Raw genomic sequence first — 21,930 nt, 5'->3', positions numbered from 1 at the left:
TGTTAAATGATGCCACTGACTTGGTTGCCCAGTGAGGAAACCAAGAGGTTTACCATCAAGGCAGAACTATAAAACGCACATTTTTTTCCCATTTTACATCAACAACTTTCAACCCAAAGTCAGTTCCGCAGACCTGTGAGGGATCCGGCACCTTAACCAGACATAAATCATTTAAAAAAATCTCAATTATGACATAGAAAAGATAATGATAAAAACTAACCCTACAGAATAAGCAGGGAATTAAACTGGACAGAACTCTAGAACTTAAAACTTGAAAACACACCGCAGATGTTTAAAAGCTATTGTACTGGAGGTGCTGAGCGAAGCACGCATGCGTTTCGGTGAGCCCTCACAATTCACCAGACCACTTCCACAGAGCTCACAAAGATAAATCAAGCACTCTCTCGCCCAAAATATTACACAAGTGGCGAGTGATTCTGTAAGCACGTCATTGTACGCAAAAGCCAATAGAGAAAGGAAAGGCAAGGCCTTACAGCGAGACTTGGCAATCAGAATGGATACAGAGCACGCAGATAAAGGACACTGCTGCTGCCTTAAAAACATTGTATAATCCCAAAGACCAAAAACAAATGTAAATGGCAGACATCAAACACAACCATCGTAATTACAAATGGCTGCCCTAAATCAATTTTCAAGAGCTCTTTAACATTGCAAAATTTGAACTCACAGCAGCCAAATGTCATTGTTAAAAAATGGATGCTTAGTGAAGACCTTTGATACTACAGCAAAAAGCATCAAAACTGTTTCCCAATAAAAGTGCCCCTATCGTTTGTAAACATAAAAAGCAGCTGACGTCAAGATATACGGACACTGACTTGCCTACTGCTAGAGGTCACTGGCAACCAAGACAGCACTACTAGGGTTGTGATATGCTGAATATGGTGTGTACCTTCTCAGCTGAAAGGGACATAGTGACACTAACAGCAACGGTGGGAATAAAGCCTTTCGCAAAATAAGTTCCTCTCATTGTCTTAATATTTGAAATTTAACTTAAACGGGAGAGGACCTAGATTTGTATTGTTTTATTATTTTATCATTATTTTAAGAAGGGGTGCAGTGTCAACTCCAACATCATACATCGAAATATTACTGACCCAGGTGTAATAGCCAGAGACATAAAAGAGGTGATAATTAAGTAGGAGGCCCAGGTAAATATGTACATAAGAAAAGAAGCAGCGATCATGAAAAACACAAGAAAGTACAAGTATAGACCACAACAAAAGACAAAAAGCTGTACAGGAACTACAAAAGACAGACTCTTGAGATTAAAGGATGCCAGCATGAAAAACCAAAGAGAACAAACTGAACAAAGAACTGAAAACAAGCTTTACAATCAGAAACAAACAGAAGCAGCACTGCAAAGCAAAGTCCATGGGCTGCTGCAATTAAAGCACTAATGAAGACAAAGCTGATGCCAGAGAGAGCAGCTGTCTAGCCGTCCAGGAAAATGCATACAGTTAACGGCTTTTGTAGGTAAAGCCCTTACACGTCCCATGTAACCTATTCAGCCAGCACTAGTGGCGGGTAAAGCTACATGCTACTATTAAGTGTCTGTAGTTCAAACACTACAAAAACTGCAGCATTTTCACAGAAAGTGAACCAACCGTTAAATATGGAAAAATGTATCATTTCATTCAGGTGATACACCTTTGACTTGACTGAGGTTCATAAACCATTCCGAGACCCGCTTACACCAAAACGTTGTAGTTAGTTAGCTTCTAACTTATTTCCCTGGTGGTGGAAGCCAGAAGAGACAGTTCAAACAATGTGAGATGCCAGGAAGGCCTGCCTTACCTTTTGGGTAATCCTCCAGCAAGAGGTTGAAGTGACCTAGCTGGCAAAACAATTCTGGTTCAACTTTTCCTTCAGCTTTTAGAATTAGGGAGTCGTAGCAGCGAACAGCCTGTAGGATCAAGGCGAGAGAGAGAAATTACACATTAACCTCTGCAGGGTCAAAGTTAGAGAGAGAAAAAAAATACACGTTACCAAAAGCACAAACATAATCCAGCCTGGCACAGATAAAGCGATCACATAACTACATAAACGCTTTAACATTCTTTTTTTTCCAATGAAAAATTCTCAAAAATGTTTTTCCACAGATCCTGTAGCCCATGAAGTAAAGCACTGCACTAACAATGCAAAGGTCATGGGTTCAAATCCCAGGGAGCACAGTTCCTGCTACTCCAAGTCACTTTGGATAAAAGTCACCTAAATCAGTAAATGTATATTGTAAAGTAGGCAGGAGGGCTGGGTGATATCAAATTTTCGCTTATACTTGATTTTCGCTTATACTTGGTACATTTTTACATAACCTTAAAATTAGATTTTTTTAAACCATTTCAGGCACTCATTTCATTTGTAATTTGTTCTTTTTTGGTTCATGTGGAATAGTACAGCAGAGGAGCTACATTAATGAAAATTTTTTGTCTTATTTTGAATATCGATGCAGTGACCTAAAATATCGAGATATTGTTTTACAGTCATATCACCCAGCCATAGTTTACAGTTACAATAATTGTTTCTGAAGGATATTTTAGCAAAGCACTTAAAGTACACAAATGCAGGAAATCCACCAACCCCTAAAGTTTTAACTTGGTAGAAAGTCTTCATCTTGTCTGGTCTGTCAGTCAATGTCTAAGCGACCAGGAAACATTCAGCAGGGTTATGACACTGAAGGTGAGCTCACTCTAGCTGATCCATACAGTGTCCATGTATGTTTGACCCCCAAAGTCCAGTTCATTTGACTAGCGTGATCGCTCCATACCGTGCACGGGCACAGTACACTCAACCGTGCCCTGGCCTGTTTGGAGAGGGCGGTCAGAGCACGATTAGTCGAACTCAGGCCTAGAATAGATTTAGTGTGATCGCTAAAAACTGTCCACGAGAAGAGGTATAGAGATATTCAATGAAAGTTTACATCACACACTCGTGGTTACTTGTGGTGCATGAAGTGTCTCTGCACACTCTTACTCATTCATGACAGCACCATGACAAACCTGCGCATGTCTCTTAACATCAGGTTGTGTCCAAGAGGGCAAAAACATTAGCAGTACCAAACGTGAATAACAATTTCAGTAATCTTAAGTTTAAACTAATGTTTAGAAACAGACTTAAGTCTCACGGCAATATTAAAATCACCATTTGGAAGAATGACAGAGCTGATATACCTGTAGGTACTGATGCTAGTTTGATGTTAATGTAGCCTGTTTGCTATATTATAAGATCCCTTACACAAATCACTGACTTGAAGCTAGGGAGATCATATTTAACTATCTGACATTTTAGTATTCTATATAACATGATGCTTGTAATTCTGACATAGGGCATAACAGTTTCAGCAGTGGTTCATACATACTGAGTCCATGGTTGATTCAATGGTTAGCGTTAAGCAATGTCTGTAATAGTGTAATGAGTACCAGTATTAAAGAAATGTAACACCAATCAGCTTTCAAAAATGCGGTACCACACTAGCTTTTCAGAGATATTGGTGGGACTCTTCTTATACGTGCAGCATGAATACACAAAAATTGCTGCATTGCAAACTTGAAAGATCTAGGAATTCTTTGGAGTCGTTTTGGGCACAATAATAAAAATAAATCATGCATTTCATTTTGCTATGCGGTAGCGCTTTCCTTTCTATGTTTTCTTCTACGCAAAATAGTTGCGCGGTGATGACAAAAGCGTGCTCAGACCAGGATCGTTAAGCGCAGACCAGCGGGGGAGTGGGGCAGTCATGCTTGGCCATGGTACAAGACAATGAGGCCAAATGTGAGTAGACCCTAAGGCAGCTTCAGGCTTAACCCCACTTCAGGGCACTCACTCATACAAATCCTCAGGACAACAGAAAACCAGGGCTGATTACAACTGTTGCCTTTAATGATTCTTAATCCATGCCCTTCCTATGTAACACAGATTTCAGTAAACCTAATACAAACCAACACATGACATCAGTTCACAGCATCTAATAACACACCAGCACCTCTGGTTAACACCTACTCAGGGCACTGAATTAATATTTTGACCATGACTCTGTTCCACCAGAACAACTTCCGCTGGAAACATGCTCGACACGTGGACTACTGAATCTGCTTTTACGGTGCCTTGGTAAAAACACACACCTGAAAGCCATAACAGATTCACCACATATGCAGGAAAGTCCACCACATGCATGAACATCCACCTTAGTTAAAGCAGAGGAAGGGAAAAGTACTTCCTAATCTAACCACAACACAACGTGTGAGAAATGAGGTCCATGCAAACATGACTGCCAAGGCAGCTCTGCATCCAACACCAATCGATGCTCAAATACACTTCACACTTCAAATACAAGCTGAACTGCAGTCGGCAAGCCAGTGAGTCACACCACAGAACTGGCACGGAAACCACAACCATGCAAATGCTTTCAGTAGGAGAGACGGGTGTGCGGCACATGATTAGGGGCCTTGGTCAATGATCAGGAGAGACCGTACACAGCACGTAGTGTGTGCTTCTGCCGAACCGACAACTCTGGAACAAATCAAGGTTATAAAGCAGCCCTTCAAAAACGGGATTACTTTGACAGGAAGGCGTGTGCATTCTATAACTGGGCAAAAAAAACTCCAGCAAGTCCAGTACATGAAGAGCAGCCCAACATGAAGGCTGCCACGATTAGTCGACGCAGGTCAGTGACATCAGTGCTGAAAACGCATCGACATCAATATTTAAAATCGACCCATCGCTTTTAAAAAATTAATGAAATTCTCTTTTTGATTACTAACATGCTTCGTTTCATTATAACGAATTTCTGTCAAATAAGTGATTGGTGTTGCTGTGAATTGTGCCAAATGACAAAGCAGAATTGGAAAATCACTGGCTTTTGCTCAATATTACTACTATGGAACACAAAATATTTCCATACAGTGCAACAAGAACATTCTTGTTCGTTTCTTCTCTTCGCTAATTTTTTAATTTTATTTCTCACACAGTCTATGAATCAGTCCAACAGCAAGGACAAAAATTAAACGGTTGTCTCGGAGATCGCATGCAATGCTCATGCAAAAGCAGCGGTGGTAAACTTTAGAATAGAGGTCGACCAATGTATCGGTTTTGCCGATTAATCGGCACCGATAGTTGATTCCCGGAACTATCGGTTATCGGCAAAAATCCACGACGATAGTTTTTCCGGGTTGCGTCAGAGCTGAAGCGGCTGAGAACGGTCCGTTGTCCTTATACAGTGCGAGAGCCAACATATATATCTATGGCAAGAGCCGCCTCTATAGGCGAAAATCGCTGTAAAGCACATGCTTTTGTTTTGACACGTGATACTGTTAGTTGCAAGGAGAGCGCAAGCTGCCTGGAGAGAGCGCGGTGCACGGACAACGCTGACACTTCAAATGCACGTTTAAAACACAGACAGCGAAAAGGTATGTATACAGTACACTACAGTACATGTTTTCATCTCAATATAAAGTAATTCATTTGTTGATTAGATTCTGCATTGGAGAAAGAACAGCAGTATGTTTGTCGACAAGGCTGAGAGGACGCTAACATTAGCAGTACATCAAGCGGTTAAAATAATGTGGCAAAAATACACGCATGTCCGACCCAAATGTTTAATGTCATGATTGTTACCATCAGGAATGCATGCGATTTCAGTTCTTTTTATCTTCAGGCACAGGGTGCGATTTGCCGGGGGGATGGGGGGATCCGACTGGAGCGCTTCGAAACAGTGAATCTTTTTGCGACGCAGTGTTTTACTGATTCGGAGTTTCAAAAAGCTCTGTTGATACTTTGCTCACCTTCTCTATATAATATATTTGTTGTTTGAAATGAAATCATTACTATTATAGGCCTAACTTACGATGTTTTTATTAAATTTGTTATCACGTAATACAGCTCCCTTCGTATTAAAACCATTTCATGACGTGAAACTCATTATCTGGTTCTTGCCTAAAAAGACGGGTATATAATGAGCGTTGTTAACAGATTACACAAACAGTTTGGTCAACCTCTGCCTATGGAGAGAAAAAAGTTTTCAAAATAGAAGCAAATATAGTGGGAGACTACACATATAATATACATTTATATAATTAATATTATATATAATTATAATATTATATAATTATTATAATTCATTTTGTATGTAACTTTTTTTTTTTTTGGAGTGTTACTTTTTCTTTCAGTTTGAAAGCATGTCTTTAATTTACCTCAATATTTATTAATATATTCATATTTATTTCATATAGCACATTTTCATGATTCAGTACTGTTTTTTTGTTTGGTTTTTGTAATAAAGTTTAGTACTATTTTACATGTAGTGTTGTGTTTTAATTTATTATTATTTTTTTTTAATCCAGTATCCATTTTAAAAACTATCGGTTAATTAATCGGTTATCGGCAAGTACGGACCAACCTAGCTATCGGTATCGGTTAAATTCAATATCGGTCGACCTCTACTTTAGAATGATTTTTTTAAACCTATACTAGATAACCCCTGAAAAGGAACAATTGCAAAGCTTGCCAAGTTTGGTTTCCTATGACCAGGTAAAAATGTTTTAACGCAACGTATTGATGGTTTGAACCCAGCAGACCCTTGCAATGTGACATCTGCACGAGCATGAAATGCCATGTTGATATTAACATCGCACATCTTGCAAGCCTAGTGATACAGCGGCACACTGGGTAGCGCTGTGGTCACACACCACTGCTTTGTGTGCAGTTTGCATGTTCGGCCTGTGTGCATGTGCCTTTTTGGAACTTACACCTGGAGTGCCTAAATTTACGGTATGTGTGGTTGGGTGCTGCCTTGCGCCGATTACAATCTGTGTGTATTATATTGTATTACATTATTTTACATTGCACTACACATACAAAATTACCCAGTGAATCGTCAGATTAATCAGTAAATTCTCAATTATACTTAGATTATTAGATTCACAGTTATTGATATAATCAATAGTGATACCCCTAATAAGGATATTCCAAATTTATACAGATTACCAAAGAGCAAAGTGCATGCATAGGTTAATGCAACAAAAACAAAATTCAACACAAACTGTTGAAGCATGCATGGCATACATGAAACTTAGTGTGCATGTGACCGCAGATCAGACAGCAACAGCTGTGTCAATAAACGAAGGATGATCTTTTCAACTCTTCACCTTTGGGCACCACAATACACCTAATTATTATTTTAGGCATATTAGCGATCTGCTTAAACTGTGGGTGTAAAACACCTGCATTGTACCAAAAAGCCAACGCCGACAGATTCTTACAGAGTTGTCTCCTAATTTCCCTAGTGCTGAGTTTCCAAGTTGATGAGCCCATCTAAGCTAACTTTGATTCCGGAGTTATACAGCACACTATATGAGTTACGTTTCTCTTTTTCAAAAAAATTAAAAATAAAAAATAATAATTTTTAAATACCATCGTATACCATATACCAGGGTGAAATGTCCAGAAGGATTGACTGTATGAAAAATAGATACCGCTCAAGCCTACTTCACAACAAATACCTCACTGGCACAAATCAACCTGGGTCCAAAAATGAACACAGTCAAATCGCAGGGGCCTCTGCATTTTAACTATAAAGCAAAATATATACCAAAAACTTACAGGATGCACAAAGCTCCAAGCTTTCTAGCTGCCTTCACTACAGATTACATCACACAGCACCAGCAGCATTCCATAAATGAATGTTTCAAACTGCACAAGCCCCATCCCCATTATAACCATAACATTATAATTGTAAATGACTCACATGTGTTTTAGATGAGTCATAACTATACACATGTTCCTATGGCAATTTAATGAGATTCGCCATGCTCTGTGTGAGGCAGAAAGTAAAAAAGGCAGAATTAATCTTACCCAGAAAGGCCTGGGGTAAACAGACACTTCCAACATTTTATTATAAACAGTTATTTATACTAATGTTTAAAATCATGAGTCTAAATTTAAACATGAAGAAAATGTTAAAGCACATCAGTTAAAATGCTTCCTAAAGCTTCCATTAAGGCAGTTATATTTGGCCAAATGCAATGTTCAAATCATGCTGTCAAAAGCACATCACTCACACTGCACCATTTCATGGCCTAAAGACATTACAGGCACTGAACTTGTGCATTGTAACAATGATCCAAAAACAGTCGATCGCCACACGAGCAATGAATGAATTACAGACAAGTGCAAACAGTCAAGCAAGCAGTGCTAAAAGTGAACCACGCATAACAGCGAGGCCGGTCCGGCCTGCACGCTCACAGATAAAATGCACGAACAACAGAGTGACCGGCACACACACAAAGTAAAATCACTAGAAACAAATACAGCCCACAAGAAGATTTCCTGCACGTTCAACTACAATACTGAAACTTGCACCGTGCATCTTCTCAGCCTCAAATTAGTTCCGGTTGAACTTAGTCTGCATGACGAGAGTGAGGACAGTTTTATGTAGAGGTGAGCAATATATCAGTTAACATATTATCAGCTTATACTTGTTAAAAGTCAAGACATCGGTATCAGTCTGATGCCTAAATCGTAGCTGATACTGCAGGCCAACATTTACACTTAAGTCAACATTTAAAGTTAGCAGCACCAGAGCTAAAGAGATGAGTAAAACAATGCTTCGGACGATCGGCCATTTCCATAGCAGAGGATGAGGGATTCAGTCGGCACGTTCACCATTTACACCCTCACTAGTCTCTGACGTCGGAGCTACTTCACTTATGTCTCACTTCCTGCATTATATGATGTGGTAGCTACATACCTTCACAAAGCCTTTAGCAACATTACCGACATTTTTACTATAGATTTGTGGAGTTCAGACGTTAGCTAGTCACCAGTATCAGTAATATCAGACAAAAATATACTGGTTATTGCTTCTGCCCAAAATTTCCACATCAGTGTACCACTAGTTTTGAAGTTTAAACATACCATTCAACAAACTGCTTCTATTTACGTTAATTTCGCAGACGTTTATCAAGCGACATGCAAGTGAGGATCAGACAGTCCCAGGAGCAACTGAGGATAAGGGCCTTGCTCAAAGGCCCATCAGCAGAACCACTCCGACATTCATGGGATTCAAACGAGCAACCTTGCGATCACCAACGCACAGAGCCACGCTCCACCCAAAGAGAAGGCAGAGTCACCAGCTGCCATTCAAGCCTGTTCCGACTGAACAACAGTCAGAAACCTTCTCTGAGGCCTTCGGTAGGGAAAGCTTGAGTTGTATTCAAGTGGGAATGCCACACACAGGAAAGGGTACTACATATACAAAGCTCTCATGCAAATCTCTCCTATATAACCAGGGGGTGGTTCACATCCAGTGTGCAGCCCAGCAGCCTAACAGCATCTAAACAATGAATCTTCAAAAGTGTAACTCTGCATACAACAGCCACTGAGTTTGTTCCCTAATCCTTTAACACCATTCAGGGCAGATTCGAGAGTAAGGAGGACAGTTTGGTTGCAATCATCTTACCCTCTTAACTGCCCCTTACTAACCTTATCCACACACACACACACACACACACACACACACACACACACACACACACACACACACGTAGCATAAACACCTCCCCAAACACACAAAATGTACCATGATAGGACATGTCAAAGCATCTGACTCCCTAAGCTTCACAGACTAACTCTCCCCCCCCCTCCCCGACCCCACAATTAAACCCAACTGTGATTATTTTAACACGTTTGCATAAAGTTTCTGCCCCCTAGAATGATTAGAGCTTACACAAAGCTTTGTTACGTAATAGATTATTAATAAACATTAATACAAAACCCAAAATCTTTAGATTTATCTTATTAATGAAAAAGATCCCTCCCCAAAAGCATTGTCCCTCCCGCAATTCTGCCCAGATAAACTCTAAAAACACTGAGGAGAATGTCCCCTCTTACCAGAGCTCCTCCGAAACAGTGGCTCAAAGTAACAAGGCAGAAGGTTTTCAGCATGTGTTCCATACGCGGTTTCAAGGACAAAGGCTTAAATGTCCAATAAAAATCCAATGCAAGGCTGGTGGCCAAAATCGAACAAGATCGAACATTTCCTCCAATATCCAGATTTCGTTTTCATTTTTAACCTTCAGCAAGCTCAATCCCTTGAGAGGAATATAATTTCACTGAATACCAGTAAACAGCCAGCCGTAATGGAGACTACGTCCAGTATGGTAATTAAATTACACATTTACCAGTCCACATTCCAGCATGATCTTTAGCACTGAATAAACAAGTACATATTTAAAAAGTTCTTTAAAAAGTTTGTTACACATTACTGTCATGGCCATGAACTCTAAGGATGGACCTTTCCAAACATTACATGCAGATCATCTTTTCAAAGAAAAAAAAATTAAAGCTACGCCTGGCATTCAGAGCAAGTGGCATACTTTAAAACTGAAACAACTTAAAAAATGCCATACCTATTATTTTCGGAGAAATGTACTTTTGCAACATAGCACACATTACAAAAGAAGATGCACCAACAAATTAGTTTGTGTCAATCATTTTCAGCTGAAGAATGAAAAAAAATAATCTATTTAATCTTTTAATCTAGTACTTGTAAATGAAATCCACCTGAATGTTTATTCACAATTCTTCGTGGCCTGCACAGAACGTTCCCCGAACTGAACTCTAAAATGAACAAGAGATCATCGTTGGCACTTGCCATTTCACAGAGGGCCAAACCGAATGGTACAGCAAGAGCCACCATCACCTTCTTGGTGCATCAGATCGTTCTACAGCAGACATTTAAAAGGCCATGTAGGAAGCAAGTCATTCAGAGATGTACAGGTTAATGACATCTTCCGAACACAACCTAAGGAAAAAGAAAAATGAAAGATCTGCAAAAATCCGATACACAATTCAGTAATTCCATAATCCTGAGACCACCATTTCTTTACAGTATTAGCAAGTATTTCATTAATGATAAATTTAAGCAATAACATGCAACAATGTGCACTGAAAAGCATTTTGTAATAAAAACATCAGGAAACTTTACGAGCACACTAGTTGTATTTTAACACCAAAGTCTAGACTAAGTTTGAGAAGAACCATTTTCACATCCCACACAACAGTGAAGGTCATAAATGTAATACTTGAAAGTAGCAGTTTCAAGTTCTACAAGGTGCTAGAGTGGCATACACCTCAGAGCGAGTCATTTCTCAATAGAACGGCAATCTAGCGATGCACCATAAGCTTCACCATAAAATCTTTAAGGGTATAGCAGCCAGTCCTATCACATGATCAGGCAATAGTTGGGATCACAAGACCTCATATTCATTAAATAAGAAGAGTATATCACTCTTCACGAGATGCGCTCTCCCTCACTTAAGAACACAGTGCACAACACTATAAGCAAAGGGTTCTCAATTTATGCAAGAGTTGCATTTTTTTTGCATTCTGGAAGTGCACACATTTCAAACTTCACATACTTTAATCATCCCCCCCCCCGGAAATGAAAAATAAAACCAGTCTAACTTTGTTATTTTGACTCAAGCCACATAATTCAAAAAAAAAAAAACAACACTTGAGGATACAGCATTATTCCAAACTGAATATTTCTCAGCAATAGACAAACACTGGTTGCAATATGAAGGAAAAAAACACTCTCAGCCAGTGTACCCTTCAGCAATGTACTTAAGCTAAACTGCATCAGTAAATTATTCAAAGGTGCAAACAGGTTGAAAACCTGGGCCCCAGCATGACTGAACCAGAATTATTACAGTAAAGAGGTTTGGAGGCTGCTGGAGACTCTGCCGGTCTTCATCTCTCAGCCAATTCCACTGCCATTAAAGACAGACAGCAGGCAGAAGTGAATGACACATCCTCCCTCTACTAATGCAGAATAAAACAGCGTATCCTGTCATAGCTAAAGAAAGCTACCAGCTTGACTGGAACAGACATCCCTCCTTCAAAGTAATGGGGTGGCTGTAAGGATGTTGGCAAGAGATTGTCAGAAAATACATTTAATAAGCAAAAAGCTGGGATTACAAAAAATAAACAAACAAACTAGAAGGGAGTGAAAAGGGGAGAGTCTGATAGCAGCTTCAGCCAACCACGCAACTAGTCTCAAGTTACATGCATCATAATGGTATGAATTTTAGCTCAAAGGCAACAAGGCACATGCTGTCATAACACATAGATAGCAATGAGTCCTTATGGAACCATATGATGAGAGAATACCACAAAGCATTCAGTCTATGACAAATGCTTGACAACCAGGTTCGGCAGGACATTTTTAATGAGTCAGAATGCCTTTCAGAGTCAAAACAAAGCATATTCCATGGCAGGTAAGAACATAAGGAGAAAGATGAAAATGCACTGTTTTTGATGTTTTATGGTTCCTCAGATGTCAGTATAGCGACTTGTATCCATTTTTTTTTTTGTTTTGCTTTATGGCAGAACCAGCTCTTCTATCAACGAGAAACACACTACAGTGGCACATATCAAAACAAAATCCTTACAATTACATTTTCATCTAAGCTATATTGGTGTATGTAGCAATTAAAGAAAAGTGTATCACAAAGGGCAGATGGATCCAGGGCATTTCCTCCCAAACAGCAGTGGAACTAGTCATTTGTGTTTTTGTGCATTTCAGACATTAGCACATAGTTTATTCCCTAACCATAAACTCCATTAAGCATACAATACCCCCTCTTCCTCAAAACTGATATTATGGATGCCTGCTTATGTAACCAGCAGTTTAAATGTTTTTCTAGTAGCATTCATAAAAATGATAGCAATGCATTCACCACTGGTTCTTTTACTCTGAAGTTGTGTCTTTGAAGACATCCATATTTTAGTTTCCAGGTTGATGAATAGCATTCACTTGAAGGAAAAGTTGAATACAAGTACTGCGATCATAATAAACTTTAAAATAGCTACTACAAAAGAAGCCAGTATGTGTTTATTTATGAGACGAAAGTTCTGGAACTAAATCATGAACCTTTGAACACATACTATTTTATTCCAATGAAAATGTTGCATTGTATTTGCTGGCAAAGTGATCTGTGTCTGCACAGATTGGGTCAATGCAAACGGCAGGGTACAGAGCACTTGTAATTGTGTGGGGCCACAGATAGCAATACATCTGAAATTTGGAAAACTTGATCAACATTTCAAAAGAATACGACTAAGAAAAAAAGATTAACTGACCAAAACTGTGTAAAAATTTTAGAATGAAAAGGTAAATATTTCCTGTACATCATTAAGTCAAATGACCAGGCTAATGAGACTAGACAGTATTTTTTTAACTGTTTCTTAAAAATTAAGCCGTCTGAACTAATTTTACAACGGGTAAACAAAGACGCACATGCTTCACACTTTGGCAGAACTCCCAGGCGTGGGGCAAAAGGTACTGCCACAACTTAAATGGCACAGCCACATACAGACACTTAAACCTTCTCCGTTCACCTGCTTTTTACAGAGGGGAAGCCACTGGCATAATGTTTACTGCAGAAGTTACGGTATCACTATATTGTAGCTTTTCAATACCAATTCTCAAAGCATTTCCTCATTTTTACAAGATCTCCACGTTGACCTTAATATAAAACAGCCGCCAAAACAAATAAAACCACAAACGTCCCCAAGTACACATTTCATAAAAATGCATATATGTTTTTAAAAACTGCATACGCATACATAAAATACTAAAAGAAACGCTTACAATGATTTCCTTTTTCAATGGAATGTGAACCTTAACATTAATAAATCAACTTTTGTTTTACAAGTGATTTTTTTAATCCCAAAAACTGCACAATGCATTAGGTATTCTACTTTAACCCTATCGGTTCTCATACTGAAATTAAAATACAAAAATATCCCTTAAATGGGAGACCAACTAGACCTTATTTGTTCTACTCTTACTTGAACAGACCTGCTCGTCACGGAAGTCACTTTCCTCCTCAAATATATATACATACACAGAGATAATCTACACAAAACCCCTCCTAGTCCTCATATACACCCTTACCATAAACACAACATTTTTCACAGTTAGCAGAGACGGAACGTCGGAGACTTTTTAACCATCTAGTCCCACCACCGAGCTCCACATGTGAAACAGCGGCCGGCCCCCCCGGAGGAGCGCGGCTCCGGAGCGGCCTTTGTTCGGTGTCCGACGTGCCACAGGTTGACGGGGATGCGACGCACCACCCCGCCCCCCCCGCGTTGGGGATTCAAACCCCCATTAGGTTAAAAGAAAAACCCACTGCGACTCAAACCGCGTTCCGGGGCGATTAGGAAAGACCCCCGCACCCGTCGGCCCAACTCGTCCATGCTGGACATTATCAATTCGTGTCCCTAGCGATATTTCTCATCTTTAATTTCCCCCTCTTCTCCCTGTCCCGCCATCTTGGGCCGATTCGAGCAGCCATTACTACACCATAGCCAGCTAGTCAAATCTGAGTGTGTTTAAATAATGTATATATACACATAGCATTTAACGGCATCGGTCCAAAGTCGCCCGGGACAGGGCCGACAGACCCCGACCGGCCAGCGCCGTCATTACACGCAATTTTTATTCGTCACACACCGAGGTCCAGGGCTAGTTACACAATCCGTGTAAACGCCAGTGTAATGCTAACGTCAAACGCATCTTGGTCCAAACACCCCCCCCACCCCCGCCATCATCCTAACTCCAAAAGGCACCGTCCGCAGTTAAGTAACTCACTACACCCTCCCAGTACTAGTTCACCCAAATTCGCCTCCTAACCAGCGACGAGGTTACCTTCCGCCCGGCTGCATTTCTAACCACCTCGCATCATATATTTACCCGAATTTCATGGCATCGAGACACGCGGGGATTTAGTGGCCCCCACCACCCAGCATGTTTAAGTCAGACCTCGCAAAGTGTAAAAAAAAAATGTCCGGTCGCTGCCTCCCCCGGGCAGACAGCTACCCCCGTCCGCTGGGCCGAACCGGTACGTCCGGTAGGACTATCGCGGACGGTCCGCACAAACACCTTGTAATGGTGATGGATTAGCGGGGGAAAATGGTTCGTAAATGCGAAGGAGGGTATGATCACTATACGCGCACGTCCGGCGGCTGGTCCGAAGCCAGCCGAGCAGCCGTCGGTTAAATTTCACGACGAGCCGAATATAAAGAGGCGTTAAAAAGCACCGCAAGCGCCAGCGTCCCGGTAAAGGGCCGGCCGCAGCCCCGCTTCTGACATACCCACCTTTAACAGCAAGGCCTTCGTTCTGGCGCCATCTTCATGAAGCCTATGAAATCCAAACAGAGAGCTGCGAGCAGAAAAGACAAACACAGGCGGCTCCGTGTTAATTTCTGGAAGGGGGTCTGCGTTTCGTTTTAATGTTATTTTTTTGTTTTACACGCCCCGCTGCGATAATATGGGCACGAAACGGCGAGACAGAGATGCGGTGGCAGCCCAGGCAACCCTTTCTGACCTGTCTATCCCGGCCAGGCTGTCCCTCTCCTGCGCCGTCAGCCTCAGAGAGTCCTCCTCGGCTTCGCTGGCTCTCCCCGCCGCCATTTTCTTTTCCTCATCACCAGCAGCGCCGAGGCTCCGAGCAGCAGCGCAGGCGGCGGCGGCCAGCGACACTCCGCACGATTTCATGGAAACTCAGGCAAGGAGGAAAACTGAAAATCCACCAAAATCGGGGGACGCAAACAAAATAATAAATCAAATAAAAAAAACAACTTTTCCCAGGACTGATTTTTTTTCCAGAATTGAGCTGTATATCCTTTAAGTAATAAAGAAATCGCCCTAATTGATATCCTTTTCACATTGTTATACGTAGATGGCCCCGTGCAGCCGACGCCACAGGATGCATTAAGCGCTGCTGATGCAGGGTTTCAAAAAGGTGTAATTTGGTAATATCACAAACTTCCCCCCGATCACCAGCTCAAAGTTGTTGTAATTGTGTCACACAGGCGAACCCACGCCGCCGCCGTCGAAACGCCCTCTCCGCCTCGCGCTAGCCAATGGCGACCGTCGCACGTCGGCATGTGACCCGTCTTGTCTTGGGGGTTCCTTTCTCTGAGGCTTCGGTTCTCATATAAACTTTCAAGGGGAGTATTTTATTTAAAAAAAAAAAAAAAACATACACGCTCAACTTTGCGCAGCCAGTCCGCCGGCTTCGATTGGTTTTTTATTGCGCATTCTTGTGATGTAGCTGCTCTTTCAAACAGCCCATTGCCTGCAGCCCCTGTCATTTACCGTGCGGCCTGTGCGGGGCATTAAGCAGCATGTTAGGTTGCGTCAACGTATACTCACATATAGGGAGTTGTAATATTCTGCTCCTTTTTTTAAAAAAAAAGACTTCCCGTATTTGTAGCTTTCGTAAGAAGTAAAAATAGCATTAGAAAGGTAACTTTCTGCATGCTGGTACATTGCAAATAAAGTGTCTGTGCATAAAATATTGGAAAACGGTTTTATCTGTTCTCTGGTTAAACCGTGTTTTTGGCCCAGATTAGCACCAGTGTCATAGTAATATAGTATTTTACTTGTGTTTCTTGGTTTGGCACTGCACGTATATATGCTTAATGAAATGCTTTAATGACTATGTAATACAGGCCAATAATGAAGTTACTGTTGATGCTACTGGTTGTGCATATTTACATATATTTAAATCTACCAAAACAAAACTGCCATATTTGTTTTTGAGGGAGAAGTGAGATACTCCGGGGCTTTGCTTTTGAACAGCCAACCAAAGCATGTATTGCTAACAGTAAGAGAGAATAAATTTGACGCCACTCTGTTCTTTTCTACTTACACAAGACAGGGTACCAATGGTGAAGCATGATTATATGTCCAGAAATCTGAAGCTTATTACATAAGTATTTTCTAAGAATGACCAAAATGAAATGATATATTTGCATTTTGTCTTTGTCATATTAAAGTCTTATTAATTGCAAAAACTTTACATGGGATTGATTTCCATAGTGAGTTGACATTCACTTTCCATTTGTTCATACACGCAGAATCTACATTTCTTGACCTACTAATAGGTCCATCTTCTTTCAGATACAGAATGAAGGCATTATTATGCTATACATAATGGATTTGTTGTGACATGATTTAGAATTTCGCGTATGAGGAGGAAACGTTATGAATGACAGATTGGTATTGGAATAGTATATATATAATATGTAATATATACAATATGTAATATTGGGAAATATAGAATTAGATTGCCATAAATTTAGACGTAAATCAAACTCGATATTTTTGAAAAATTAAGCTTACTTTTTGCTTATTGCATAGTGTGCTTTAAGATGAGGCTGATCTCATAATATTAAGTTAACTAATATTTAAAATATTGACATGCTGTTTTCTCTAACGAAATGAAATATGTGTTGGTTAAGTGTAATTCAATGCTTGAGGAGAGATTGTCAGTGTAGGAGCGATTTACTGCAGTACGCCTTTAAAAACCGAAGAGACCGTTGTACGCGGTGCGTCCTGCTAGCATGTTATCGTGCTTAGCATCTCGGCTAACCAGATAGTTATTTATTGCATTGCAAAATGGCTGATTGTAGCTAGTCACTTGCTAGATAGATAGCCAACTAGGTTAATAAACAATCGCTGTGCTATAGCCATATTTTTTATTATATACCCTTATTTGTTTGTATTAAAATGTAATTAACTTTTTGCTGTTGTAGTTGGTTATCAATAAACATGTACGCCACACTCAACAGTGTAATCAGCAATACTAGTTTAATGCAAATTTAATTCAACAGGGTGCCGTTGACGAACAACTCTTTTAATCATTCTTTTTTCCTGAAGAGCTGCGAAGAGTTAGTGATATACGTTAACACGTAATACACTATACAGTAATTTCCAACAACACATCGCAATACAGCAGGAATTAATTGCCTTTTTAAAAAAATATTTTTGCCCCATTCTCAAAAGAGTAATTCTTACAGTACACTTCGTTGTTTATTGACAGTGAATACTGTTTCCCATCTGGCAAGATACGATTCAGCCGATATAAAACACCTGGCTTAACATACCTGCTGCGTATATTCAAGTACCTACATACAGTGGTAACTATCGTTAAATGTAAAAATATAAGATAAATTGACCTTAGCGGGCTTAATAAGCTCCGCGACCCTGAGCAGGATAAGCCATTAGAAGACGGATGAATGGATAGAATACGTGTTGGTAGTTTCTGGATGACAAAAATGATAAATATACTCTAGTTTTTTTTTTTTTTCTGAATTACATTCATGGAAAAGTGGCTTATATACTTACATCTATATCATTACTCGCTCCTACTATCCAGAAAATCGAATTACTAGGTAATTTACCAAGTTGATAGGGTGTTCAGTCATTAAAAATCTTTACTTGTAAAAGAGTGTCACTGAAATGCGTATAGGCCTACAGATAGCTCCATAGCTACATGTGATGTGTGTATGAGGTGTTTCAGTGTTAAGGACCCATAGTCTTAAAACGAATATATATCCCTATTAAGATAAGCCAGCGCATGAATGGCATTGTTAGACATGTTTGTGAGCCGTTTTCATCTGTCACATAAGAAGTTGGACATTAAACTGTGCCATAAAACTGCACTACAACAATATTTCTCTACCTAGTTCAGTACTTCAGTAAATTGCATCTGTATGTATGGCAGGGTTGTCAACTTTGGTCAGTGTGAGATTTTCAATTCTAGACAAGTCTGCGCACACATTTACATGTATGTAACAGTTTTACATTGTAAATAGTCTATAGGGTTTGCAAACTACTCTGACGTTTTTGACGTAAGTAGTTTTAGGTTTATAATGGAATAATATAGATTTGCTGTAAGATTTCTTGTGTGAGAGTCAAAAAGTGTGAGTGTCACACCAGGTGCGTGAGAGATGGCAAGTCTAGTAAGGGTGGAGGTGCATGTCTGCAAAATTAGTATTAAATAAGAAATCTGTCTGAAGTGAGTTTGTTCTGATAATATCTATAACAGTGATCTGAAAAATTACTTCATTTACTATTGGGGATACGTTAGATGCAAATACCTTTTTTAGTCAGCTGTAAGAACCCATTTGTCATCCTAAACCTCCAAAATATTTAACAGTAGTATAAGTTTATTAATGAAAAAATTAAGATCATGTACAGTGCAGTTTTGTTTTTACTATGTGATTGCTGTGGTAGCCTCTGTATATGCTGGAGAAGGACTGGATGAGTGCGATTCTGTTTAGAGAAACAGAAAGAGGATCTGGTTATGCTGGTTTGATAATGTAAGGCCATTATGCTTTTGGCTGTGGTTTTATATTCAGTCACTCGCCGCAGCCTGTCTACCACAGGTTAGATTATCAGAGTAACAGTCAGAAGAGTTTCATCTTCTAGCACACACAACATCACTGTTAAGGAACTTGAAGGCCTTTTAGCACACAGCCTCCCTTGAATGTCTGTCAAGACATTTGAACCAGAGAGGGAGACCACCGTAGGTGGTAGGGTCTATGGTTTGGGAGTTTGTGAAGCAAGACTAAGGGAGTCACGGGCCTCAAGGAAATGCATGTTTGGGGCCGAAGAGCAGCCGCTCTGATGCACCCAGTGTGGATCACATTTCCAACAGGTCAGAGTGGAAGCTGTGGGTCAACAACAAGGAGCACTTGGTCCATGCTGAGTTTCCTGCCATTTGTGTCTCTCCTGAAGACTTAGAAGGTAGTGGGAGATAAATTTGGACCGGGGTGATTAACAAGTATATGACTTTGTCTCTAAAATCAGCTTCCTAGGGGGTTACTGGAATCATGGACTGCTTGTGGGAATGATGAGTCATGGCATTCCACGAGGAAGATGTTGAGAGTGATTGGCTCTAGACAACTTAGTCACCTGCAACAAAGTTGGTGTCATTCTCCAGTAGGAGTTGGAAAGGTTTCCCTCTTCTGGCCACAGTCTGAGACACATTAGGATGGCGTCAATATCTAAACCAGGGGTCTCCAACTCCGGTCCTGGAGAGCTACTATCCAGTAGGTTTTCTATACTACCCGGCTTCTGATGAGCCACACCTGTTCTCAGGTAAATAGCAGGAGCAGGTGTGGCTCATCAGAAGCCAAGTGGGACAGAAAACCTACTGGATAGTAGCTCTCCAGGACCGGAGTTGGAGACCCCTGATCTAAACTCTCCAGAAGGTCCAGATGGAGCCATCATCTTGCCATACATTTGTAAATTAACAAGCCCAGCTCTTCTCAGTACAACTTTCATAAATTTATTTTCCATTTTTCTGTAGAAGCATTATAATGATGGACACATGAATGTCAAATATTAAGAACTGGGCATGATTTTGGATAAAATATCACTGTTACATTTGTTACATGAAATGATTCACAGTTCTGCTGGAATTTTGAGCAGTGCAATGAGTTGCATTATTGTAACTCGATTCATCCAACTGGCTGCATTACATTTGCAAATTGCTGTCCTTTTACCATTAAAACTATACTGTAACTTCTTTACCAGGCTAATACTTTGAAGTATAACACATTTTAAATTACTTTACTTTATACCATTTAGTTGACATGTACAGGTGATATTTGTGCAGACATACAAATTATTAATCTTCAGGCTGTAAACGTTGCAACAATATAAATGCTAGGCAAAAACATAACAACTTCAAAATGCAGACTGCAATTGAATTCAGAGTGGTGGACACAATCTTCCCCTGTAGATGTTGATACGGTGATGATGTGGAACTTGACCTCTGATATCTACTGCAGATTCTCATTGTGTTTCCTTCTTTGAGGAGTGCAGGATATCTGTTTCACAGGTTTAGGAAGATTATAGCTGCAGTCGATGGTGGAAGATTCCTTATATTACAAGTAGGAATCTTTGCAAAGCTTCAATGCCAAGTTAATCTGCCTTTTCTGTTTTACAGTACTGCTTCACTTTGCAGGTATCAAACTACAGCTTATTTTTGAATGAATTTGATCATGCTTAAACCTTCTGATATACCTATTACATTTAGAGGTATTTTTCAAATCAATAATTCCTCATACTTCATTCGATTTTTTTTGTTGGATTTCTGCTAGTTTGTGTGTCACAATGGTTAAGTCCAAGCTGATCTAAAGAGAGTTAAAAACAACAATAAAAATAAATCAAATAATTGTCTGGAAAAAAAGAGCTAAGGAAACATTGCTTGAAGGTCTATGCTTGAAGGTCTATGCTTGAAGGTCTAGCCACATCTAGGTCCAAACATTTTTAATGGGTTGATGTATGGGCGTTGAGAATCATCCATTGTTTATTCTTAATCCAGTCTCTTTGGGGGAGTTTGTGGAATGTTTCTGATTGCTGAAATGTTACTATCTCCAAAGGCAATATACAGATGGAAGGTTCTGACCTTCTACTACACCATTCTTTAGTCTGACTCAGAGGTCAATGACCCTTGAAAGATGTTATAAATACAGACACACCTTTGCCCCCATTATGCTTGATGGTTATTTTGGTGATATAAAGTGTTATATTTTTTCACCAAAAGTATTATTTGTGATTTTGACTCACCCATCCAGATAATACTTTTATTGAACAATCCAGAGATTCATTCAGTTGGAGTTTGAAAACCTAAAGTTAAGTTTGATTTTAGAGAACAGCATAATGCTGTCCGACTTGGGTCATATTTTACAAACATGAACATAGACGCTGCAGATACTTAAATGTGGTTCTGGAGTTCTTATGGGCATTCTGTATTGTTTTTCTTGTTATCTGTAGACAATGTGTCGTAATGTGCCCCAAAACATAATAAATAGTGTTCTCCACCTATAACATTCTTCTTCTCTTAGTGTATAAAACTAACCAATACTGTCATCGTCAAACTGGTTACATTGTTCAGCTCTACCTATAAGATGCCTACACTTAGTGATTGGTTCTTTGATGGGATTATCTTATTAATAACCTTATAGTATAAATACCATTTTATATTTACTTTAACTCAGCTAATGCATTTAGTGGTTGTTTTTTTTTGCACATGGGTAATTGCACAATTT

General features: G+C 39.8%; 1 protein-coding gene and 1 long non-coding RNA gene across 3 annotated transcripts in view; one reads left to right on the top strand and one right to left on the bottom strand.

The window, feature by feature from the left end:
* LOC111856273 (lysine-specific demethylase 6A-like) overlaps positions 1-15,935 on the bottom strand; it is a 64,051-nt gene extending 48,116 nt beyond the window's left edge. For both annotated transcript variants that reach the window (XM_023836077.2, XM_023836078.2), the window contains exons 1-3: positions 15,408-15,935; positions 15,179-15,242; positions 1,816-1,924 (exon numbers count right to left, since the gene is read on the bottom strand). In XM_023836077.2, coding sequence (XP_023691845.2) covers positions 1,816-1,924; positions 15,179-15,242; positions 15,408-15,577 — 343 coding nt within the window. In that variant the 5' untranslated portion in view covers positions 15,578-15,935. The remainder of the gene's footprint in view (positions 1-1,815; positions 1,925-15,178; positions 15,243-15,407) is intronic.
* LOC140578831 (uncharacterized) lies at positions 5,089-5,930 on the top strand. The gene is made up of 2 exons (XR_011983104.1): positions 5,089-5,423; positions 5,672-5,930. It is a non-coding gene; the product is annotated as an uncharacterized lncRNA (long non-coding RNA).
* Positions 15,936-21,930: the final 5,995 nt, after the last annotated feature.

The sequence above is a fragment of the Paramormyrops kingsleyae genome, chromosome 16 (assembly GCF_048594095.1).
Source record: "Paramormyrops kingsleyae isolate MSU_618 chromosome 16, PKINGS_0.4, whole genome shotgun sequence".
In the NCBI taxonomy this organism is placed as follows: domain Eukaryota; kingdom Metazoa; phylum Chordata; class Actinopteri; order Osteoglossiformes; family Mormyridae; genus Paramormyrops; species Paramormyrops kingsleyae.
This window is presented reverse-complemented; position numbering and strand designations above follow the sequence as displayed.